The sequence below is a fragment of the Phacochoerus africanus genome, chromosome 10 (genome assembly GCF_016906955.1).
Source record: "Phacochoerus africanus isolate WHEZ1 chromosome 10, ROS_Pafr_v1, whole genome shotgun sequence".
NCBI classification, from domain to species: Eukaryota; Metazoa; Chordata; class Mammalia; order Artiodactyla; family Suidae; genus Phacochoerus; species Phacochoerus africanus.
The window spans coordinates 55076417-55101973 of NC_062553.1; the positions used below are offsets into that span (position 1 = coordinate 55076417).

A 25557-nucleotide genomic window follows, 5' to 3' on the forward strand; every position below is an offset into this window, starting at 1 on the left:
GATCCTTATCCCACAGCACCAGACCAGGGATCTACCTGGGTCTTGGCAGAGACACTGTTGATCCCTTTGTGCCACAGCGGGAACTCCCAACTCTATTTTTAAAGCATTTATTCTATCCCCACTTGCCTAAAATGCTACCTTTTCTAAATTTTCTGTGATATATTTTCTTGTCCATTTCTATGGGAAATTCATATTGTTGTAATTATAAAGGAAGTCTGGCTGCATTCTTTTTCTGCCAAATTTTTCCTATTTTTTCTTAACTTTCTTCTAAATAAATTTTAGAGTGAAATCTAAGACACTAATTTTTTTTAAAGTTTTGTTAGGATTTTTTACTGAAATCCTAATTGAATTTACAGTTATCTCAGGAAATTTTAATTAATTTCCAATATTATGTTTCCATTCAGAAACTTAGTGCGTTTTTACGTTGTCAGGTTTTGCTTTATGTCTTACAGGAAAATATTCTACTTTCTTTACATAAGTATTGTCCATTGTGTGTGAGTTCCTGATTTTCTGCTTCAATTTTTCTTCAGTTCAGGCCTATCTGCCTTTTTCAGAAATTTCTCAAAATTTTGGCCTGCTAGTGGCTTCCATTCCTATTTCATTGCTATTATGGATATATTCATTTCTTCCCTTCTTGCCTTTCTTTTTGGTATCTTTTCATTGATTTCAGTGATATTGAAGAAGAGAGAGAAATATGTTTGCCTGTTCTGACATCTAGAACCTAAAGTGTACATGTGACTTGAAAGTATTTTTAAATAAGTCTAATTTATTTCCTTAGTTTTCTTCCAGAAATATTATTAAAGAGTGCTTAAGGAAAAGAAACTGAGACATATACCTATTAATTTTTAAAATTTAAATTATAGCTTGAAAACGAAAAATGTGAATTAAAGTCTAAAATGTTAATAATGAAAGAAACAATAGAGTCTTTAGAGAAAAAAGCAAAACTCCAAGCTCAGAAACTTAGCTGTGTGGCTGGTGACACGTCTCATCAGAAAGCAGAGGTGCATTCACTTAGGTAAGTTTATTGAACATTTTATTTCCCTTCTGGGAGCAGCTGGTGGCTGTGTAATGTTCGTAATGGTGGCCTTTTGGACTAGGCCTTTGAGAAACAATGGTTCTCAAAGTTGGCCTTGCAGCCCCTGGGGAGCTTCTGGAATGTATGCATTCAAGGGCTGCTCTCCTGAGGGTCTTTCTCACTGAGTGAATCTGGATGGGTCTTGAGTGTCTGTGCTTTTCAAGACTTAGCAGTCCGATGTGATCGCAGGCATGTTGTTGACCTCCCTCCTTCGAAAGTCCTCCTAACAGATCCAGGTCAGCCCTTGGCCCATTTGCCTTTTCCTCCAGCTGCAGTTGCAGCTCCCTTCCCGTCTCTCAGGCGGCTTTCCAGGCCCTCCTCCATCCCCTCTTACGCAGGCTGCCAGGCCCTCACCTGGCAGTGTTAGAGAAGACTGGTCAGGCGTCTTCTCGGGATCTGGTACCCCTGGGGGCTGCAGAGTCTATGCCTTTGTCTTGTTCCCACAGAAGAACCTGCGTGTCTCTGAGGAGAGGGTGTGTGTCGCAGCGTCCATTCAGCAGAAACTGGGGGGCCGCATATTCAGGCCATCGGGTCCAAATCCAAAGCTGAACCCCATGCCAGCAACACCAAGCATTCTCTGGCAACAGTCCCCTCATCCAAACCCATGCCCCTTTTCGTAGGTTTAATAGAACCCTCACTGCCCTTTAGTCACATCTGTTCTGTTTGCCTTGACATGAGGACGTTTAAGAAGCTAATCCTTAGACAGGTGAAGCATCCTCTCCATCCGCCTGGTGGGCCCATCTTCTCTTTCCCTTCCCGAGTCAGGCTCTTTTCATTAAATTTTAGTGCCACCAGTCTTCCCGGTGTCAGGCAGGCACAGTCTGACTATCCTTCTGGCAGCTCTGGGTCTGGTCTCAGCACAGCAGCGGGCAGCAGCCGTAGCCCTCACCACTGCTAGTGATAAGGCTAGTTTAGATAGGCTCTAAACTTTTAGATTCTACAGCTCGAGAGACCCTCAAACTGTTTGCCTTTCACCTTAGTCTTTTTTTTTCTGTACCTTGAAACTAGAGGGTTATGTACTTCTCCAGGATCAGATACATGCGGGAGCAGATTTTTGCCAGAAAGGGCCCATAAGCTCTGGTTGGGTTCTGATTAAGGCAGTAGGTATTAGTTGTTAGAGTAGGGGGTGTGTGCATTCAGAAAGCCAAGTATAACTGGTCTCCCTTGGGAAGTATTTATTTGTGAAGGGAACCGAGAATCATTTTAGGTGAGGGGAAGAAGGCTCATAGATTCCTTAGGATGCCTAAAAATGATCTTTTTTTTTCTGGCTTTTTAAGGGCTTCACCCACAGCATACAGAGGTTCCTAGGCTAGGGGTCGAATCAGAGCTATAGCTGCTGGCCTACACCACAGCCACAGCCACTCAGGATCTGAGCCGTATCTTCAACCTACACCACAGCTCACAGCTACACCAGATCCTTAACCCACTGAGCAGGGCCAAGGATCAAACCTGCGTCCTCATGGATACTAGTAGGATTTGTTTCTGCTGAGCCACAGTGGGAACTCCTAAAAATGATCTTCTGAGCATGCCTAGCATTTTTTCTACCAAGACAGGAAGAGGAACCAGGCCCCAAGTGAGGACATTGGGTTCATGGAGCTGGACCCAGAAGAGCCAGGGAGCCTAAGGCCACAAGTACGGATCATCCGCTCTTTGGTGTGGGGGAGGCGGGGTGGGAAGGTGGAAAAGAAAGCCAGCCCTGACCCCTTTCCGCGCGCTGCTTATCACTTTACTTAATAGTAGCCATTCTCAGTTAGTGCTGGGTCCTGGAGACGTCAGAGACCAAAAAGGGTGTCCTCCCAGTCTCTCTGCTCCGATTGTTCCTGAACCTACCCTCCAAACCTACCCTCTTTGATGGGCTCCAGCTCCATCTTATTTTTATTTTTTTATTTTTTTTATTTTTTTATTTTTTTGTCTTTTGGCCATTTCTTGCACTGCTCCTGCGGCATATGGAGTTTCCCAGGCTAGGGGTTGAATCGGAGCTGTAGCTGCCAGTCTATGCCAGAGCCACAGCAACGCCAGATGAGCCGTGTCTGCAACCTACACCACAGGTCACGGCAACGCCGGATCCTTAGCCCACTGAGCAAGGCCAGGGATCAAACCCGCAACCTCATGGTTCCTAGTCAGATTCATTAACCACTGAGCCACGACAGGAACTCCTCCAGCTCCATTTTAGAATCAGAACACTTCTTATAAATAAAGGACCCTTTAAGATGGTGTCTTCGTTTAAAATATTCTCTATTGTGAAGGGAAGTGATTTCTTTTACCCCTAAAATGAAAACACGTCTACCTGGATGTACTGTCGCACAGCTAAGGACTTTGAGGCTCAGAGAGATGGTCCTATCCGGATGGCAGGTAGCAGGGAGCTGGAATTTTGATGTGGAATTCAGTTGTATTGCTTCACTCTCTGGCAGGATCATTACTTCTCTTTGCTTTGTTTATAGCACTTTGGAAGCTAAGAAATTGGCTCATTTTTCTTAGCAACTTAGTTCTCAAAGGGCCTCAAATTTTCCTTTCCAAACACCACATGACAAATTGTATATTAGTCATTCACCTGTTCTTTCCTATGAAGTTTATACCTCAATCAAGACAACCCTTCTCTTAGCAGAATATGTCTTTTGGAAAGTTACCTCCAAGGTCTGATACAGAATCTCTTATTCCCTCCATGTCTATACAAGAATAGGAAAAAGCAAAGCTGTTTGTTCCTATATATGTATAATCAACAATCAATCAGGATGTTATCTCACTGTCATTTATCAGCCCTGCTCTCATTAGGAATTAATCCTGCTAATGAATGTAGCTGGAAAGAGACTTTTACTTCCGCTTAGGATTTCAGGCCCTGATGGCTGCTTGGTGTCCTTCACTAGGAGCTCAAGGGTATTCCTTTTTTTTTGTTTGTTTGTTTTAGAGGTTCCCAGTCTAGGGGTCCAGTCGGAGCTACAGCTGCAGCCTACACCACAGGAACAGCAACATTGTATCCGAGCCATGTCTGCTACCTACACCACAGCTCATGGCAACACCATGTCCTTAACCCCCTGAGTGAAGCCAGGGATTGAACCCGTGTCTTCATGGATGCTAGTCAGGCTCGTTACTGCTGAGCCACAATGGGAACTCTTTTTTTTTTTTTTTACATTCTGACTGGCAGACCCGTCCCTCCACATAAAATGTGGCCTGTGTCCCTCCAAGAAGGCAACGTGATGAGGTAGCAGGACACGCTGGCACCAGGTTAGACTAACCTGGTCTCGGTGTATTAGACTGGCCTGGTCTCCATGTGTTAGATTGACCTGGTTTCCATGTGTTAGACTGGCCTGGTTTCCCTGTTTGCTATGCCTGACTGGTTTGCCACCTTGAACACGTTACTGGTTATTTGTTTCTATAAAATTATGAAGTAATAGTTCTAATTATGGAACTGTTCTAGGAAAATGTTTATAAATTATCGATACAGTGACTATTAGCTTTCTTCTTTCTCCACTCCCTGTGGTTAAATCCCTCAGAGCAGTGACTGCAGCTTCTATGAATAGCCTGAATACAGTGGGTTATGACCTTAGAGCCTGACCAGGCTCTCTTTGGTTTGCGGTTCTGAAGATTGGTCTAGGTCATCATGTCACTGCTATTAGAGCTGCTGAGGCCCTTTGTTTTGCGTTTGAGTATCTCAGAATTGTCAGTACCACACCCCAGCATCTGTGAGAGACGTCACATCTTACTGATGGGTTCGGGATCCAGCCTCCTTCAGGATCCATTAGGCGATTCTAAGCTAAGCCGCCTTTGGTGTCTTCTTCCATCTTCAGAGAAACCCTAAAAGGAACCTGTGGAAGTTCCCAGTAAATAGCCTAGTGTAGGAACCACTCCTCTGCAGCAAGGCCTGCTGAGAATTCCTAGGCCAGTGCTAGAAGCATCCTAGATGACAGGAAATTCCTGTTACTTTGGAAACAAAAATCTTACTGATCAGTAAGAGATTCATTTAGAATGTCTTTATTTCTGCTCTATGTCCACTTTTTTTTGCTTCCCGAAACCATTCTTCAGTCTTTTTTTTTTAATAATGATTTTTATTTTTTTGCATTACAGCTAGTTTACAGTGTTCTGTCAATTTTCTACTGTACAGCATGGTGACCCAGTTACACATACATGTCCATTCTTCAGTCTTAAATGCTCATTGCATTGCAGTCAACGTCTGTTTCCCTGTTCACTGTGACTTCTAATTGACTATCAAAAATGTCAGAATAGGAGTTCGCTGGGGCCTAGTGGTTGGGGAGCCAGCAAGTCACTGCTGTGGCTCAAGTTCAGTCCCTGGCCTGGGAACTTTGCATGCCATGGGCACAGCCAAAACAAAGCAGAACAGAAAGCAAGAATAGAAGCAAAAGTAAAAGCTCCCTGGTCAGAAGGGGCAGGACCTTGAAGTGCTAGCCCTTTCTGTAAAGACAGGACTCAGCCTTTGCCTCAACTGTTGCCAATAGATTGTTAGAGAAAGAGTTGATATTCGGAAACTGAGAAAAGCTTTACAGCTACCAGGTAGCCTCCAGAAAAAGAGATTTTTATACCATGTCATTTTTCGGAAGATGAAACCATTTTGAAGAATGATGGACAGAAGGAAATAATATATATAATATAAGGCCATTGATTATACTGGAAGAGCTTTAAAATAAGATAAAAGAAACTTTAAAAATAAGAAAAATATATTTTTTAAGATCTTCCATTTTTTAAAAAATGGCTTGTACCAGAGCTAAAGAATTCCACTTGTTTTTGTCCACTGATTGTTCAGGCTGGCAAATGAGCAGCTCCAGCGGTCACTTGAGGACTGTCAGCACCGACTTTCCCTGAAAAGAACTGAAGTTGAATCAGCCCAGGCACAAGTTAAAATACTGGAGGAAAAAATAGGTAGGTGTTCTTAAATGTTGTTTTTGCTAATCCTAATTTACTTTGTCTAACCAACATTTCTTTTCATTTATAGGTAAACTGCACCTCAAGATGACATCACAGAATGAAGAGGCTCACATGATGAAAAAGACCATTGGTGTTATTGACAAAGAAAAAGACATTCTTCAGGAGACAGTAGATGAAAAGACAGAGAAGATTGCAAACTTGCACGAAATCCTAGCTAATAAAGTATGTGACTATTAAGTAATGTTATCTAGCATCTAAACAGAAAATATTATTTTATCCTCTGTTTCAGATATGCAGTTCTTACTGCTCATGTATAAACTTCCTAAGACCCAAAGCCATATTTTCTAATATGTTTAAATTTCAGTTTATCCCAGTAATTTGAATCTCTAAGAGTTCTATTTCTAGAATATTGTTTAAGATATATAATTACAGCAAACTCAGGGAAACAATTCATATTCTTAGAGTGCATAGAAATACACGCATGTCTGAACTATAATCAGGACATGGAGATGTGTTTACTTGGGGCTCTTTTGTAGCATAATTTATATAATTGGATTTAAACCATGTAAATGTGATAAACTGTATATATTCACCTGAGGATATTTCTGTATGAATGGTATAGAATCTTACATATTTTTATAATTTCTGTAGGAAAAAGCTATTACTCAGATGAAGCTAACAGTCTCAGAGTATGAATCTTCTTTGAAGTAAGTAATCAAAGGAATGGCATTTAGCTTTTTTAGAAATTTTCAATGAATGCAACTTTTTGAATAGCAGTCTAGCAATAGGAAAATTTTTGTGACTTGTTTTACTGAAGTATAGGTGATTCACAATGTTGTGTTAATTTCTGCTGCACAGCAAAGTGATTCAGTTACATATATATATATATTTGCATTTTTGTTTTCTGGCTGCACCTTCAGTATGTGAAAGTCCTCAGGCCAGGGTCTGTAACATGAGTTACATGCCACAGCTGTATCTTGAGCCACAAGGGAACTCCAAAAGGAAAACACTTTTTTTTTTTCTTTTTGGCTGCTACGTGGCTTGTGGAAGTTCCTATGCCAGGAGTCAAACCCATGCCACAACAGTGACCTGAACCACAGCAGTGACAACACCTGGTCCTTAGCCTACTAAGCCACAGAGGAACTCCTATGTATATTTTTTTTAATGTTCTTTTCCATTATGGTTCATCATAGGATATTAAATAGAATTCCCTATGCTATTACAGTAGGACCTTGTTGTTTATCCATCCTAAATACAATAGCTCACATCTACTAACCCAATCCTCCCACTCAGTCCCTCCCCCAAACCCCTCACCCTTGGGAACCACAAGTCTGCTCTCATGTCCACAAGTCTGTTTTGTAGACAGATTCATTGTGTCATATATTAGATTCCAGATATAAGTGATAGCATGTGGTATTTGTCTTTCTCTTTCTGACTTACTTCACTTAGTAGGAGAATCTCTCGTTGCATCTGTGTTGCTGCCAATGGCATCATTTTGTTCTTTTTTATGGCTGAGTAGCATTCCATTGTGTAAGCATACCACATCTTAATCCATCCATCTGTAGATGAACACTTAGGTTGTTTCCATGTCTTGGCTATTGTGAACAGTGCTACAATCAACATAGGGGTGCATAAATCTTTCTGGATTATAGTTTTGTCTGGGTATATGCCTAGGAGTGGGACTACTGAATCACATGGTAATTCCATTTTCAGTTTTCTGAGGTACCTCCATACTGTTTTCCTTAGTGGTTATACCAACTTATATGCTCACCAGCAATGGAATAGGGTTCCCTTTTCTCCACACCCTCTCTAGATTTATTTGTAGACTTTTTAATGAGGCACTTCTGACCAATGTGAGGTGGTACTTCATTGTAGTTTTGATTTGCGTTTCTTTAACTAGTGATGATGAGCATCTTTTCATGTAACTATTGGCCATCTGTTTGTCTTTTTTGGAGAAATTGGAAAATTTTTAGATTTTTTTTGCCTTTTTCATTTGTTTTTTGTTTTGTTTTGTTTTTTTTCAATGAGCTGTTTGTATATTTTGGATATCTTTTTCTATTTTCTAATTTTTGCCAGTGGCAGTTATCATTTTCTCAGTCTCCTGCATGGAAATGTTATCCTCTTTTAACTTTCTCCCCTTCTCTGTCTTCCACATCTAAGCAGTTATGTCATTGATTATTTTTATACATATATACTTCTCATTTCTACTGTAGTTACCCTGTGCAGGCCCTAATCATTAAAACTTAGATTGCTTTAGTAACCAGTGTGTTAAATTTATTCTACATCTAAAGCTTTTTGAACACTGTTACAAGATTTTACTTTTTATGTCCAGTCTCTCTACTTCAAGGCAAAAGTCACTACTTGTATTTATTATACATACCCTTATATATTGTACAATAGTGGGGACTTAAACATTAATAAATGTTTGCCAGTTGAATCATTTATGTTCTGCTCCTAACACCTGTAAAGTTCTGTTTTTACTTGACTTTTGGAATAATCAATTTGCACATGATAATTGGTAGAGCTCTAAAATGTCTGCTTCACTAGTTAGTCAATGTCTTAATGCAGTCATTGTCCTTTCTTGAATTCTTAGTGTTCTTAGTTTAGACACAACAATTTTCTTTAAATTGAACTAAAGTTTCCAAAGAGCTTCCTTTAAAATTATTGCTGCCCCACTCCTGTAACAGCCAGCTCAAGGAAACATTGCTTCATCGGGACCGTGAGATCAGCAGCCTCCAGCGCCAGCTTGATGCAGCTCACAAGGAACTCGATGAAGTAGGAAGAGCTAAAGAAATATCCTTTAAGGAAAACAGAAGGTTACAGGATGATCTGGCTACAGTGGCAAGAGAAAACCAGGTATGAGCACAAGGCATCGACTTTGGTAGTTTCCTAATACAGAGTTTTACAGTATAGTCACGGCTGAATTTTAAAGCTGTAACTATGTTTTCTAATTTTAATTATATAAATATCAGCAACAAAAGAAATATTTTTTTTAAGGAGAATGGTGTTTATAAGGGTATTTTAAAATGTGGTTTTGGAGCTCCCATGTGGCACAGCAGCTTAAGGAACTGGCGTTGTCACTGCAGCGGTTTGGGTCCCTCCTGTGGCTGGGGTTTGATCCTTGGCTTGGGAACTCCTGCATGCCATGGGCACAGCGAAAAAATAAAGTGAATGTTTAGAATGCTGCTCTGTCTTACAAAAGTGTTCAGCTGTGGTCTCATCCTTGCATGGGGCACTGTGTTCTCTATGGCAGAAATCACTGTCAGCTCCTCAGGTAGAGTTGATGTGTTTTAGGAGTTCCCTCATGGCTCAGCAGGTTAAGGATCTGGTGTTGTCACTGCTCTGGCTCTGGTTACAGCTGTGGCAAGGGTTCGATCCCTGTCCCAGGAACTTCCACATGCCATGTGTGCCTACCCCAAAAAGTGTTGTTTTAAAGACCCATGATGGATTTTAATTATTTGTACTTATTTCCAGTGGCTCAGTGATATACCTGCAAGTTAACTAAAGAATATTTTAGAATGGCAAATGCTGAAAGAAACTTGTTTTATTTTTGCTGGTTTATTGAAAGATTGTACCAAAAAGACCAATGATTTTCCTATTTTAAATATTTTATGTTTTAAAAAATTATTCATTACGGAGCATATTGCTGATATATGATTTTTTTTTTAATGTCAACAACTCCTGAGCATAACTAGCCCTTAGTTTAAATGCCAGATACATGGTCAGCTGTATTGTGGGAAATGCGTAATATCTGGTAAAAAAAAAAAAAGTCAGGATCACTCAGGAAAAGCATGTGAAAATAATGCCCAAGAGCAGTTTTCCTTTTTTCCTACTCACTCTTATTCTCCAGACTCACAAAAAGCTATTTGAACATAAATAGAACTCATTAGGTGCTACGTTCGTTTTAAATGTCTTCACTTTTCTGACTTACAGCAAATTTCATTGGAATTAGAAGCAGCAGTGCAAGAAAAAGAGGAAATGAAAAGTCGAGTCCATAATTACATAACTGAAGTGTCACGATGGGAGAGCTTAATGGCTGCTAAGGTGAAAAAGCCTGTTTCTGTTGGATTTAACACTGATTTTCTTTAACTTTTTCATGTTTCTTTATTCCATCTCCTCTGTGAGATGATAACGTCTAAGAGCGAAGCTCTTACCTACTGTCTTTGTATATTTCTTCACAGATCTTACTTAGTATACTGTCTGCACAAGTGGCTTATGCTGCCTAAATTAAAACAAAAATCCTGATGTGTGTATATGTTAATGACATGAGTGGCAATTACTAATTGAGAAACAATTTAATTGTGGTTCAACCAGGAAAAAGAAAACCAGGATTTGTTGGATAGATTTCAGATGCTTCACCACCGTGCTGAAGACTGGGAGGTCAAAGCCCACCAAGCTGAGGGCGAGAGCAGCTCGGTCCGCCTGGAGCTGCTCTCCATTGACACCGAGAGGAGACACCTTCGAGAGAGAGTGGAGCTGCTAGAAAAGGAAATTCAGGAGGTAGGTATTTTCATTTGTCTTGTGCAGACCTTATTTAGTAAAACAGAAATCATTCACCCGCACTTGATTGATAAAATCCAGGTCAATGGTAATCTCTTGTCTCTACCTCTGAGAATTTCCTTAGGAACCCCATTACTTTTCTATTGTAGTCAAATAGACATAACATCAAATTTACCATTTTAACCTTTTTTTTTTTTGTCTTTTTGCTATTTCTTGGGCCGCTCCCACGGCATATGGAGGTTCCCAGGCTAGGGGTCCAATCGGAGCTGTAGCCACCGGCCTACACCAGAGCCACAGCAACATGGGATCCGAGCCGCCAGCCGCGTCTGCAACCTACACCACAGCTCACGGCAACGCCGGATCCTTAACCCACTGAGCAAGGGCAGGGACCAAACCCGCAACCTCATGGTTCCTAGTCGGATTCGTTAACCACTGCACCACGACGGGAACTCCTACCATTTTAACCATTTTTAAGTATACAGTGGCAGTTAGTACATGCATTTTGTGCGACTGTCACACCATCCTTCTCCAACACTTTCTCGTCTCCGCAGCTAAAACTCTGTACCCATTAAACATGCAGTCTCCTTTCTCTGTCCCACAGCCACTGACAACCACATTCTGCTGCTTCTCTCTATGAATCGGACTCTTCTGTGTACCTCAATTAAGTGATTTATACAATATTTGTCTTTTTGCAACTGAATTATTTCACATAGTTCACTAGATTTCAAGGTTCATTCATGTGGTAGCATGTGTCAGAATTGAATTCTTTTTTAAGTCTGGATAATACTCCACTGTATGTGTGTACCACATCTTGTTTATCCATTCCTCTGTCAGTGAGCATTTGCTTTGTTTCCATTTTTGGCTGTTGAGAATATTGCTGCCACTGACCTGGCTGTACAGCATCTATTTGAGTCAATTCTTTAGGATGTGCCTAGACGTGGCATTTCTGGGTCATACTGTAATGCTATGTTGAATTTTTTGAGGAACTGCCATGCAGTTTTACACCAGGCCAGCCCTGTTTTACGTTCCCGTCTCAATATAAGGCTCTAGTCTTGCCACAACCTTGCCAACACTTGTTATTTTTGGTTTTTTGTTTTGTTTTCTAAATAATAGCCATCCCAGTGAGAGTGAAGTATTTCGTTTTGGTTTTGACTTGTGTTTTCTTAATGATTAGTCCTGTTGAGCATCTTTTTGTTGTTTATAGGCCATTTGTGTATTTTCTTTGGAGAAATATTTATTCAAATCCTTTGTCTATTTTTAATGAGGTTGTTTTTGTTGTCGGGTTGTAGGACTTATTTATATATTCTGTATACTAACCGCTTCTTAGATGTGAGATTTATAAGTATTTTCTCCCATCTTGTGGCCATCCGTCACTCAGTTTTATCCTTTGATGCACAGAAGTGTTTTTGGCTTTTGTTGTTGTTGTTTTCTTTTTCCGCCACCCCTGCAGCATATGGAAGTTCCCTGGGCCAGGATCGAATCTGAGCTGGAACTGCAGCCTACACCACAGCTGCAGCAACCCTAGATCCTTAACCCACTGTGCCACAGCAGGAACTCCTACAGAAGTTTTAAGTTTTGATGAAGTCCAGTGTATCTGTTCTTCTCGTTGTCTGTATTTTCGGTGTCATATCTAAGAAATCATTGTTAAATCCAACATCATGAAGCTTTTTCTGTTTTTTTTTTTTCCTACGAGTTTTATAATTTTAGCTTTTATGTTGAGGTCTTTGATCCATTTTGAGTTAATTTTTGTATAATACAAGGTAAGATTCCAGCTTCATTCTTTTGCATGTGGATTTTTTTTTATCTGTTGCATGTGGATTTGAGTAAGCTTTTGTTATAAAGACAATCTAATATGTCTCAATAAAATTTTGAATTCAGTTAAAATATAGAACCCTAAGTAAGTTAGATTGATGTAGAACAGTAGCTGTTAGTTCTGTTCTTGTGTTTTGTTGATACCATATTGAGGTCAGTCTTCATCTTTCAGAGGAAAGTATTGATGACCTGTGGTGCATAGGATTATGCCCCCCTCACCCCATGTGTATTCCTGTCCTTCCTCTTGCTACCTGTGAGTGTGGTGTTATTGAAGAGGAAATAGATTCCAGACGGGACAGGGGACCAAAGGCCTTGAGCTCACCTCCTGTCATGGAAAACACCAAAATCACAACTAACTGCTGAACAACCATCAACTAAATAGACTGAAAATAGAATCTTTGCAGATGTAATGAAGTGAAAATGAGGTCATGCTAGGTGGGGTACACCCTGACCTAACAGCGGTGTCCTTATAAACTGAGGGAGATTTAGACACAGACAACACAGGGAGGGGCTGTCTGAAGGCGGAGGCAAAAGCTGCAGCTATGTGTCCGCCAAGGACGGTCCCAGTCAGCATGGCCAGGAGGGTTCAGAGCATGTGCCCGCTGATGCCCAGACCTCAGCCCGGCCCTCCGGGGCTGTGAGCAGTTGTCTCTGTTATTGGAAGGATCTAATCTGTGGAAGGAGTGCTGATGTAACAAACCTGCAACGGGTCTGTGGAATTAGGTGACACACACATGAGAGCTCTGAGGTGCCTGAGACAAGCAGCCAAGGTTACCTTGGAAAGAGTGTTAGTAGAAAGACAGACATTAAAGGCAACTCTGGTGAGAACTCAGGGAAAAAAAGGCAAGCTGCAGGGAAAACTTGTGGTTTTACAGAATACATAAATTGTCATCAGTGGAATTGGTCCAGGAATAAGAATATCACTCTGATAAGGTCTGGAGTGGAATCAAGGCACATTACTGGGTGCTGGTGATTCTTAACAATACCATGGCAGAGGACTTGCTGAACTGCGGTCTGCTCTTAGAAGAAAAGCACAGTTTCTCAGTGATGAACGTGAGTAATTCTGTGAGGAAACTTCCAAGCCAAATATGAAGGTGCAGCTTCATTTCTGCTAAGAGAAAAATTGAGGAAGGAATTTCTGAGCAGAAAAAAGGAGCCCAAGCTTGATGATTTGGAAAGGCACATCTTAACCTGTACAGACAGTGTGTTCTGGAGGCAGGGCCAAGAATAGCCTCTTGGTAAAGAGATGAAGTGAGTGCCTCATAGGTCCAGCCAGTTGCCCTGACGGGAACACTGCCAGCTTGGACTGAAAGGGGCAGAAAAGGGATGGAAGGAGAGAAAGCTGAACCTCTGCTCCTACTGCAGAAAATGGGCCAGTAGAGTTACAAAAATGTTCTCCTTCAAGAAAAGGGAAGGGTGACTCTGAAGGTGCCTCAGAGCCCCAGGGCTGCTGCGGCAGCTCAAAGGCTGGTGGGCTGTTCCTGCTCCGGCACCCCCAAAGGGCATGGACCTGGGCATACATGGGGAGAGCCCCAGCTGCTGAGGACTGCCCCAGGAGGCCTGGGAGACAAAGCATCAGGGCATAGGCAATGATGTGTAGGCCCTGAAAGCCAACGGAAGTTTCCTGCTTGATTGCAGGCTTACTTTGGATTAGTAACTCCTTTATTCCATTTTCACCCTTTTAAAATGGGACCTCCATTTTAAGACTGTTCTGCCATTGTATTTTAGAGGGAGGTCACTTGTCTCCTTGTATCACAGATCTGCAGAAGGGGAATAGGTCATTGCCCAGGATGGACTAGACCCAGAGTCTTACCATCCTGAGGTAGAGAAGAATTTGCACTTAGAGTTGATGTTGAAATGTTGGGATAGAATGAATATATTTTGCACGTGGGAAGAACTCGAATTTGGGGGAGACAGAAGGTTGGTAGAACTATGCCCCCCCCTCCCCCGGAATATAATGAATTCCTAACCACCAGTGTCTACGAATATGACTATTTTGGAAATAGGATCTTGGCAAATCTTAGCAATTTCAGATGAAGTCATACTGTACTAGGACAGGCCCTGATGCCACAACTGGTCATACTGGACCAGGACAGGCCCTAACGCCATGACTGGTATCCTTACAAGACAAGCAAAACCTGGCCTAGAAGACATGTGGGCGGAAGCCAGCTGAAGACCTGGCAGGGCTGGAGTGGTTTGTCTGCAGGCCAGGAGCCCCCAGGGCCCTTCCCCCAACCCGCAAGCACAGGGCAAGAGGCTCCAAGCAGATTCTTCCTCAGAACCTAAGAGACACCACTTCTGCCACCAACTCAGTCTCAGACCGGAACCACCAGAACTGCAAGCGGATAAGTTTCTGCCTTTTTAAGCTTCCCAGCTATTTGTTCCAGCTGTCCTAGGAAACTAACACACTATTTCTGTAGGTTTTTTTTAAGAGTGTAAGAACTAAAGGAAGTTTTTTCAGCTATCAAAATAGTTCTCGGGGAGTTCCCATTGTGACGCAGTGGTTAACGAATCCGACTAGGAACCATGAGGTTGCAGGTTCGATCCCTGGCCTTGCTCAGTGGGTTAAGGATGCAGCGTTGCCGTGAGCTGTGGTGTAGGTCGCAGATGCGGCTCGGATCCTGTGTTGCTGTGGCTCTGGCGTAGGCTGGCAGCTACAGCTCCAATTAGACCCCTAGCCTGGGAACCTCCATATGCCACGGGAGCGGCCCAAGAAATGGAAAAAAAAAAAAAATAGTTCTCGGGAGAAAGTATTCATTAGTTCTTTGTCATTCTTCATGTTCTTATGTGGTATATGAAACCGACCCACATTTATGTTTGGGGGAATTTTGATGAATTCACTAGTATCTAGAAAATCCAAATATTTACTTTTCTGCCACCGTTGAAATTTATTAAATCTTCACAGTATTGTGTGAGATTTTCAATGTTCATTCATTTCAATAAAGCCTGCTTAATAATTTATTTTTCAAAGGTGAAATTCTTCCTAAATTCTATAAGTGGAGTTTATATCTGTATTTATCACCTACAGTTCAAATTGTGAAAAATTCTAAATGTGGATTATTCTAGGAAAACATTCTTTATCAGTATTTCAAATTTTGCTCATTATTTTAGTTATTAAAATCTTACAAAGTTGTGTACTATTATTAGGTTAAATTAAATTTAAATATGACTTCAGTTTTAAAGCAAACTCCAGGGAGTTCCCGTTGTGGCTCAGTGGAAACAAATCTGACTAGCATCCATGAGGATGCAGGTTTGATCCCTGGCCTCACTCAGAGGGTTAAGGATCCAGCATTGCCACAGCTGTGGCATCTGTCACAGCTGCAGCTTGGATTCGAGCCCTGGCCCAGGAACTTCTTATGCCATAGGGCATTTGAAAATTCCATTTTGGGAATTCAGAATTTAACTAAAAACAATTGAAGAGTGGCAAGTATCTATGTTACTTTTTCTAAAAAAGGCAGTATTGTAGCAAAGAGAAATTATAAAGGAAACACTTATATGTTAATTTCAAAGATTCCCTCATAGTCACAACCCTAAAACAGTATTTTTCATCTTCACATCTTCCAAACATACTCATGAGATACTTCGTTACCACGATTGATACTTACACAGAATTTATTTTTTTTAAGCATAAACAGACCACCTTTAAATAGAAGCAACTTCCTGATAGTATCTTAAAATGTGCAAACATTAGCTCTTAGAGATTTATAAAGTGAGGTTATACCTACACAGATTTGAACCTTTAAAATTCCTTGGTTCCTTTAACTTTGTACCTGTTTCTTTTTCTGTTTTCAGCACATAAATGCACATCATGCTTATGAATCTCAGATCTCATCAATGGCAAAAGCCGTGTCTAGATTAGAAGAAGAGCTGAGACAGCAGGAAGAGGAGAAAGCAGCAGTGTTAAATGACTTGTCATCTCTCAGAGAACTTTGCATTAAGCTTGATTCTGGCAAAGACATCATGACCCAACAGTTGAATTCCAAAAGCCTTGAGTTGGAGAGGGTGAGAACATGGAAGATAGCATTCTGGCACAGTGCATATTTTGTCCTGCTCTCATTGTTTTACCTTACCCTTCACTGCCTGTGTATTTGTCCTCCTTCAGAGCAGTGACTTATGACCACAGGATTTTGACAACTAGATTTGACTTCTAGAATCTTTCCCAAGGTTTCTCAGGAAAACATGATAAAATTAGGTGCCATTTGGACTAGATGAGTATTTAGAGACTACAAGTCTCCCAATACATTCTTTCTCTGTTTAATTAAGACTTAGGAGTACCCTGGTGACCTAGGGGTTAAGGACCTGGCATTTTCAGTGCTGTGGTGCAGGTTCGATCCCTGGCCCAGGAACTTCCACATTCTGTGGGCATGGCCAAAAAAAATAAAAAAATAAAAGTAAGGAGTTCCCGTCGTGGCGCAGTGGTTAACGAATCCAACTAGGAACCATGAGGTTGCGGGTTCGGTCTCTGCCCCTGCTCAGTGGGTTAAGGATCCGGCGTTGCCGTGAGCTGTGGTGTAGGTTGCAGACGTGGCTCGGATCCCGCATTGCTGTGGCTCTGGCGTAGGCCGGTGGCTACAGCTCCGATTCAACCCCTAGCCTGGGAACCTCCATATGCCGCGGGAGCGGCCCAAGAAATAGCAACAACAACAACAACAACAAAAGACAAAAGACAAAAAATAAAATAAATAAAAAATAAAAAATAAAAGTAAGACTTAAATGAAGGGTAGAGCAATTCATTGTTTCCTAAGTGGAATGTTTTTGCTTATAAAAATCTTACTTAATTTTAAGTCAAGTTAGTGGGAACTTGGCCATTCTCAAATTGAAAAATTACTTAAAACAACCCAGTGTATGTTTTTAAACACAGATGTTTCCAGTTTTCATTCATTTAGTAGTAACTTTATTATCAGGTACTGAGAAGCTTCAAGACTGGCTTGACTATGTAATCAGAATATACATATTTAATAGACAAAAAGGGCCTCCTTGGGGATAGAGTGGCTGCAGAGTAAGTCTAAAATTGTACCAAAGTAATCTTGCTTTGTTCTTCTTGTAGGTTGCAATGGAATTAGAAAATGTAAAAACAGAATCAGAGCTGTTAAAAAAACAACTGTCAAGTGAGAGACACACGATTAAAAACCTTGAATCATTGTTGGCTACAAACAGAGATAAAGAATTTCATTCTCATTTAACCTCCCATGAGAAGGATACAGAAATTCAGCTACTTAAAGAGAAATTAACCCTTTCAGAAAGCAAATTGTAAGTGTCATAAATCAACTTATGTGGAAAATAGCCTGTCACAAATAATTTTTCAACAGTGAATCATTTTCTGTAGATTTGTAGCATAAAACAAATGATAGAAAAATATGGGAGGAACATAAGTTTTTTTCCATTTTTGGGTAGACATGGGCCTGGGAGTGCAGTGGTTGGTACAGAACCAAAATATTTTGCTAATGTGACAGCTGCTTTGGGAAATTCAGGGGTTTAGTGCAGAAAAGAGACATATTTAGAGGTGTGACTATTTATCTTCACCATAGAGGTGGAATCACAGAAGGGGAGGAGTGAATGCTAGAAAAATGCCTCAATTCGAGGAACAGGGAAAGCATTTCAGATGGGGCAAAATGGCGGAGTCTCACATTGTGCATAGGAAAAAGACTGGGAAAGGGCCACGAGATTTGATCCTCCGAAGTGCATTGATGGCCTTTTAGGAGATTGATGAGGGTATCTTTTTAGGATGGAGGAGTTTGGACATATTTTTGGAAGAAGGGAGGAAACCCAAGGTAGATAGTACAGTGGAATAATTAACTTTAAAAGGAGTTAGAAATATTTGTCTCTCTGAGGTAGGCATCAAAGAAGAGCCAATGAGATACTCTACGTTTTGATGTTACAGTTCATGTCTTCTCGATTTGTATCTCCAGCATGGCTCTAGAGCTTAGCACATGTGAGAAGGTAAATGTTTGTCAAATAAATGAGATGAACAAAAAAGAAAAGTTTGTGATGGAAGCTCCAGATATTTATAGAATTATTGTTGAAAAGTCCTGATCTTCTCTTTTTTCATCCTTATATGTCAACTCCATTTGTATTTATTAATAACAAAAACAAAAGTCTATAATACTTGACTCTACAAAACAGGATATTTGTTATTTATTTGATTTTTTAACTCTTGTTTTTTATTTTATTTTATTTTTTGTCCTTTTTTTTTTTGTCTTTTGTCTTGTTGTTGTTGCTATTTCTTGGGCCTGCTCCCACGGCATATGGAGGTTCCTAGGCTAGGGGTTGAATCGGAGCTGTAGCCGCCAGTCTATGCCAGAGCCACAGCAACGCGGGATCCGAGCCGCGTCTGCAACCTACACCACAGCTCACGGCAACGCCGGATCGTTAACCCACTGAGCAGGGGCAGGGACCGAACCCGCAACCTCATAGTTCCTAGTCGGATTCGTTAACCACTGCGCCACAACGGGAACTCCTTATTTTTTGTCTTTTTTTTTGTTGTTGTTTCGGGGGCCGCACTCTCGGCATATGGAGGTTCCCAGGCTAAGGGTTGAACTGGAGCTGTAGCCGCCAGCCTACACCACAGCCATAGCAATGCGGGATCACCACAACTTAAGGCAATACTGACACCACAACTTAAGGCAATACTGGATCCTTAACTCACTGAGAGAGGCCAGGAGTTGAACCTGTGTCCTCATGGAGACTAGTCAGATTTGTTTCCACTGCACCACGACGGGAACTCCTTTATTGATTTTTTAAATTTGTTTTTAAGAAATAGTCAAAGCCGAGAAAACACCATGCTTCGGGCTAAAATGGCACAATTACAGACAGATCTTGATGTTCTGAAAAGGCAGATTTCAACTGAAAGATATGAACGGTAAGAAGATATTTTTAGTTTTTATTTATTTCCAGTGTTTTTATTTATTCTCTGTTCTATTCCAAAAAGGATTGAATAACGGCTTACAGAGAGCAAACTTCTCTTAGCATTAATGTGTAAGATAAATTCTTGGTAATTCTTCCTAGAAGGGCAGCCCTACAGTAAACAAAGCAGCACATCTGGTATTAACGTTACCTAGTGCTGCTCAGGGCAAAGTCAGGGCATCACTGCACTTCCCATGGCTCAGTGGGTTAAGAACCCGACTGGTATCTATGAGGACACAGGTTTGATCCCTGGCTTCGCTCAATGGGTCAGGATCCGGCGTTGCCATGAGCTGTGGTGTAGGTCACAGATGCAGCTCAGATCCTGCATTGCTGTGGCTGTGGTGTAGGCCAGCATCTGTGGCTCCAGTTTGACCCCTAGCCTGGGAACCTCCCTATGCCGTGGGTGCGGCCCTAAAAAGAGAAAGAAAAAAAAAAATGAAGTCATTCCTTCAAAGGATGTAGTTATGGAATCAGCAAGCTAGTAGAGTCTACAGACGCTCAAAGCATTATGGTCCCCTGGGAGATTCCAAATACAAGTCTTCATAAAAGCGACGATGCTGATGATCATAGGACAGTTAACAAATGTGTACCAGATGCTCTGTATGTATCTGTTAATCCCGTATAACAATGATAATGTTATTATCATTGACATATGGTAATATGTTATCTTATCAGAAACTAATATCACACAAATAGTAAATAGCAGACCCAAGACTAAAATCCAGGCAAGTGTGTCTCACTTTAAAGCCTATATTCTTAATCTTTACAATAGATCCCCTTAGTAATTAGCTTAGCAGTTTTCATACTCACTTATATTTCAGTTCATTTGCCAGGGATCACTCACAGGAATGAGACCTGCTTTAGTGGTTAAAATCCAAATCTGATTTGAGAATCAGTTTGTCAAGTCACTTTTCTTCCATTACACTCTCCTGCTGTATCAATGCCATAGATGTCAGCTGTCCTAAGATTTCATTCTCAAACAGTGGTCAGATTGTTTTTTGAGTTCTAATTTTTTTAGGATTTTTATTATTTTTTCATTATGGTTGATTTACAGTGTTTTGTCATTTTCTGCTGTACAGCAAAATGCCCCAGACATACTGAGTTCTCTAATTTTATTCTTACTCTTTTGCATCAAAACTTTTGAGTGATAGGCAATTTGGAGTATAAATGGAATTTGCTAGGAAATCATTATTTATGATTTCAAAGAGAAATGAAATTAGAGGGTGCATCGTCATGAGAGCAGTGCTAATTTCTTATAATTTAGAAGATCTGTTTTCTGAATGTGCTAAACTGTATATATTTAATGATTTTCATTTATTACTGCATGGAAATCCTCTTCAATGTAAGGGTCTTCAGTCAAACTCTCTTGTCTAGAGTTACAGACCCCCATTAATTCCTCCCCTTTTCCCTTTGACCCCAAAGAAACCCTCACCCACCTGACCATCTTGTTCCTTCTCTTTCCCATCCAGCAAGATCTAGATCATGCATTCCTTTTTTTTTTTTTTTTGTCCTTTTAGGGCTGCACTCATGGCATATGGACCCAGGCTAAGGGTCAGATTAGAGCTACAGCTGCCAGCAGTGTGGGATCCGAACCGTGTCTTCGACTTACACCACAGCTCACAGCAACGCAAGATCCTTAACCCACTGAGTGGGGCCAGGGATCAAACCTGCATCCTCATGGATGCTAGTCAGATTCATTTCTGCTGAGCCATGACGGGAACTCCCAGATCATGCATTCTTAAAAAAGCACTGCAGTCACTGCAGGGGGCAGTATCAGTTTTGGGGAAGAGGGAATGGCACAGAAACCTTGGGTATTATAATTTTGGGCTTTCCGAGGGGCCACAGTACATTAGCAGTGTATCTATGCATAAAAATTTGATGACAGGTGTATTTGTCTGGGGGTGGGAAACATCTAAGAAAGGTTTTTTAGTGGATGATAATGAAAAAACGTTGGTGGAGCACCCATGTAGGTGGAAGTCCTAGATGCTGAAGATCTCAAGTCAGAAAGGGTCTGAGTCACAGACTGAAGGGCTGACAGTAGAGATAGTGCAGTCACCATGCTGTGTGTGCCGGACCAGCCTTGGTGGGGGGAGCATAAGAGAAAGTGGATCATGTCACTCCTGACACTTGGGAGCTTGAAGGCAGGAAGAAGGAAGAGGACTAGACTTATGTGCAAGAAGAGGTGGGAAAGGTAGGGGCAGAGGGGGACCAACCAGCTTTGAAAATGTGTATTCAGAGGGGCTTTGAATAACCTCTTAAAGTACATATTTCTTTCATTGAAATCTTTTTTCCACAACTTAAAAATGATGTAAAGACATAGGATTTAAATTTAGGAGAAATACTAATTAATTGAGTAGTCATTGCTTAACTAATAGTAGGATCTTGTTTGTGTACGGCGTGTTGGCACAACCTCCTGTTTGATGTTGACCCACAGAGAGCGAGCCGTGCAGGAGATGCGGCGGACTGGACTTCGCACACCGCCCCTGAGCTCTGCTCGGCGCTCTCCACTGCCTTCCCCTGAGCACGGGAGCTGATTCTTACAAAGGTATGTATGTAACAGCCAGGACAAGCAGAGCTGCTCTCTGGTTGTGAGAATTCAGAGAGTTTTCTGTCTGCAAGGAGGGGATGTTGTGGCCGAGGTGCTCAGGAGGTGTCAGAGGTGGTGGTGCGTGCTGGCTCTGGGTGGTGATGGTTGTCTGGTTACCCAGGGGCTCACGGTTGTGATGCCTCACTGGATAGAGCGTTTACCATCCCTGCATTTTATTGTACGTAAGTCATACCTCAGTCAGAAAAGAGAAGACAGGAGAGTTCCCTTGTGGTGCAACAGGCTAAGGATCCAGCACTGTCATTGCAGAAGCTCAAGTCGCTGCTGCGGTGCAGGTTTAGTCTCTGGCTGAAAACGTCCACTTTCGGAGAATGTGACTGACAAAAAGAGAGAGAAGATGTTTACAACAACAATTAAATGACAATATAAGGTATCACAGGGCGGAGTTCCCGCTGTGGCGCAATGGGATTGGCGGCGTCTTGGGAGCCCTGTGATGGAGATTGGATCCCCGGCCTGGCACACTGGGTTAAGGATCCAGTGTTGCTGCAGCTGTGGCTTAGGTGGAAACTGCAGTTCGGGTCTGAGGCCTGACCTAGGAACTCCATGTGCCAGGAGGCGGCCAAATGTATATATGTGTATGTATATCACAGGGCGATATTTGACGAGGGGCCAAACTCAAGATACAAATAATAGTGAAAGTGGACAGAGACTTAGCAACAGGAGCATGTGGCCCAGGGGACTCAGTGTAACAGGAACAGCAGACTGCCAGGGAATAACGAGGGCGAAGGGCGTGGCCGGGAGCCTGTTGAGTGGAAGGCCCTTCCCCTGCTTCAGGGAACTGCCCAAGGCTCTGTGTAGAGGAGGGTGCCAGAGAGCGGTTCCATGAGAACCGGTCCTTGGTGGATTAATGTCACAACTGCACTTGGGCCCTTTGGGGAAGAGTTGAAACCAGAGGCAGGAAGACCAGAAGGAGGTATGAAATGAACAGTACAATCAGTTCTCGACCACTAAATAATATTGACAGCTAGGAAAGATTTTTAAAATAAATGTATATGTAATATATAGACAGAAAGCACTGTATCACAGTGTACAACTCATCGGATTCTTACAAACTGAACACACCCATGCAGCCTGCACCCAGTTCAAGAAACAAAAACATGACCTCTTTTGGGTTTCCCTCTGGTGACAAGCCCTGTTTTGTTTTTTTTGTTTGTTTGTTTGTTTTTTGCTTTTTAGGGTGTACTTGCAGCATATGGAGGTTCCCAGGTTAAGGGTCAAATCGGAGCTGCAGCTGCCAGCCTATACCACAGCTTGGGATCCGAGCCATGTCTGTGAAGTACACCACAGCTCATGGCAACACCAGATCCTTAACCCACCCAGCAAGGGCAGGGATCAAATTACATCCTCAGGGATAATAGTCAGGTTTGTTTCCGCTGAGTCATGATGGGAACTCCAGCCTTGCTTTAAAAGTAACTGTCCTGGAGTTCCCGTAGAGGCTCAGTGGGAACAAATCTGACTAATATCCATGAGGACACAGGTTCTATCCCTGGCCATGCTCAGTGGGTTAAGGATCCCACATTGTCGGGAGCTGTGGTGTAGATCGCAAACGCAGCTCAGATCCCGAGTGTGGTGTAGGCTGGTGGCTGCAGCTCTGATTTGACCCCTAGCCTGAGAACCTCCATATGCCACAGGTACGGCCCTAAAAATAAAAATAAAAAATAAAAGTAAGTGTCCTGATTATTAAAGGCAGAGATTCCCTTTGTCTGTTTCTGGACATGTTATAAATGAAATGGTCTTTCTCTTTTTTTCTCAGCAGAACCTTTGTGAGACACAGCCGCACCATTCTGTGCACTTGTAGATGGTCCAGTCTTGGGCCCTATAGGATTCCACTGTGTGATCACGTTCTGTTTACTTGTTTTGTTTTTGATGGGCGTTTGGTAATTTCCAGTCTGGGTTCTGACAATGGTTGTGATGCACGTTCTCGTACCCATATGTTGGAAGCAGAGGTGTGCATTTCTTTTGGGTGTACATTTAGGAGTAAAATTGTCAGGCCACTGGATGTGTGCGTGTTCCAGCTTGAGGGTATGGCAGGCGGTTTTCCACAGTGGCTGTGAAGCCCTAGGGCACGGCTGAGCCAGGCAGGCCGAGCATCGCAGTGGGTCCTGGAGCCAGGATGAGTGGGAAAGAAGCCTATCAGACCCTGGGTCTGACAGTCAGGTTGGCCAACAGAAATAGTCAAACCCATCCTTTTTAACAGGATGCGTGCTCTCCATGGAAGTCTATAGATGATGGTTAAGCCTTTCCTGGGTTACTGGGAAGCCTCACGACCAACATTAGTTTTGTGCTCTAACATGCTGATGCCCCAGGGGTTTTGGGGTTTGTCAGGCCTGTGTTTAAATGTCTCCTGATTGCTGTGTTTTGGCTTTTGTGTTTGTTTGAATAAAACATTTGTTATTCTCTTTCGGAGTTCCCGTCATGGCTCAGTGGTTAACGAATCCGACTAGGAACCATGAGGTTGTGGGTTCAATCCCTGACCTTGCTCAGTGGGTTGAGGATCTGGCGTTGCCGTGAGCTGTGGTGTAAGTTGCAGATGCAGCTCAGATCCCGAGTTGCTGTGGCCCTGGCATAGGCGGGGGGCTACAGCTCCGATTCGACTCCTAGCCTGGGAACCTCCATATGCCTTGGGAGCGGCCCTAGAAAAGGCAAAAAGACAAAAAAAATAATAATAATAATAAAGCTTTTGTTATTCTCTTTCATTTTGAGGACCACTTCTCAGTGCTGGCTGCATTCACTGTGTCCTCACAGCTTCTAAGCTGCTGCATAAATTGAAGTGCGATTAGATGAGGTTCACATTCTCATTATAAAGCCTCCTAGCAGTTGTGACACAAACACTTTCGTGCTTGATTCACAGCTGCATTTTAGATCAGGGGTTGGTAGAACTCGATGGGCCTGTGGGCCTAATCCATGCCACTGCCTGTTTTTGAAAGGTAAGCTTTACTGGAGCGTAGCCCCACACTTTTGTTTATGTGGTGTCCAAGACTGCTCTGTGCCGTGGCAGAATTGAGTACCTGTGACAGAGACCCTGAGGCCCACAAACCTGAAATACTGACTAACAGGCCTTTCACGGCACACAGCCCCCAGACACCGTACCTGTACACCCTCAGGATGATAAGCGTGAAGTAGCAGAAGATTCCGCAGTTTAATGAGAAAGAGGCTCGACAGCCGGGGGTCTCCAGACCAGACTGTAAGGGGTGTTGGTGTAGAACAGTAGATTCCAGCAGACTCTAAAGCTGTCATGAGTTAGAAAACTTTTTTTTTTGGCCATGCCTGCAGCACATATGTGGAAGCTCCTGGGCCAGGAATTAAACCTGCACCATAGCAGTGACACTGCTGGATTTTTAACCCATTAAGCCACCAGGGACTCCTAGAAAACTTTTTAAAAATGTGATAAACTGTATATAATATGAACTTTGTTTGCATAACTTTTTTTTTTTTTTTTTTTGGCCACATTCTATAGCATGTCCAAGGTTCTGAGCCAGGGAATTCCCATCATGGCTCAGCAGAAACGAATCTGACTAGTATCCATGAGGATGCAAGTTCGATCCCTGGCCTCGATCAGTGGGTTAAGGATCCGGCATTGCAGTGGCTGTGGTGTAGACTGTCAGCTATAGCTCTGATTTGACCCCTAACCTGGGAACTTCAATATGCCATGGGCGCAGCCCTAAAAAGACCAAAAAAAAAAGTTCCTGGGCCAGGGATCAAACCCGTGCCACAGTAACCCCCCAAGGCACAGCAGTAACAACACCGGCTCTTTAACCTGCTGAGCCACCAGGGAGCTCCCCTT

General features: G+C 42.3%; 1 protein-coding gene across 2 annotated transcripts in view; it reads left to right on the top strand.

Annotated features, from left to right (window-relative positions):
- CEP135 (centrosomal protein 135) overlaps window positions 1-25557 on the top strand; it is a 73453-nt gene that overhangs the window by 42435 nt on the left and 5461 nt on the right. For both annotated transcript variants that reach the window (XM_047798878.1, XM_047798879.1), the window contains 11 exons: window positions 864-1015; window positions 5832-5947; window positions 6021-6175; window positions 6605-6660; window positions 8641-8809; window positions 9887-9997; window positions 10268-10453; window positions 16058-16267; window positions 17313-17515; window positions 19020-19124; window positions 21603-21713. In XM_047798878.1, the coding sequence (XP_047654834.1) occupies window positions 864-1015; window positions 5832-5947; window positions 6021-6175; window positions 6605-6660; window positions 8641-8809; window positions 9887-9997; window positions 10268-10453; window positions 16058-16267; window positions 17313-17515; window positions 19020-19124; window positions 21603-21702 (1563 nt within the window). In that variant the 3' untranslated portion in view covers window positions 21703-21713. The remainder of the gene's footprint in view (window positions 1-863; window positions 1016-5831; window positions 5948-6020; window positions 6176-6604; window positions 6661-8640; window positions 8810-9886; window positions 9998-10267; window positions 10454-16057; window positions 16268-17312; window positions 17516-19019; window positions 19125-21602; window positions 21714-25557) is intronic.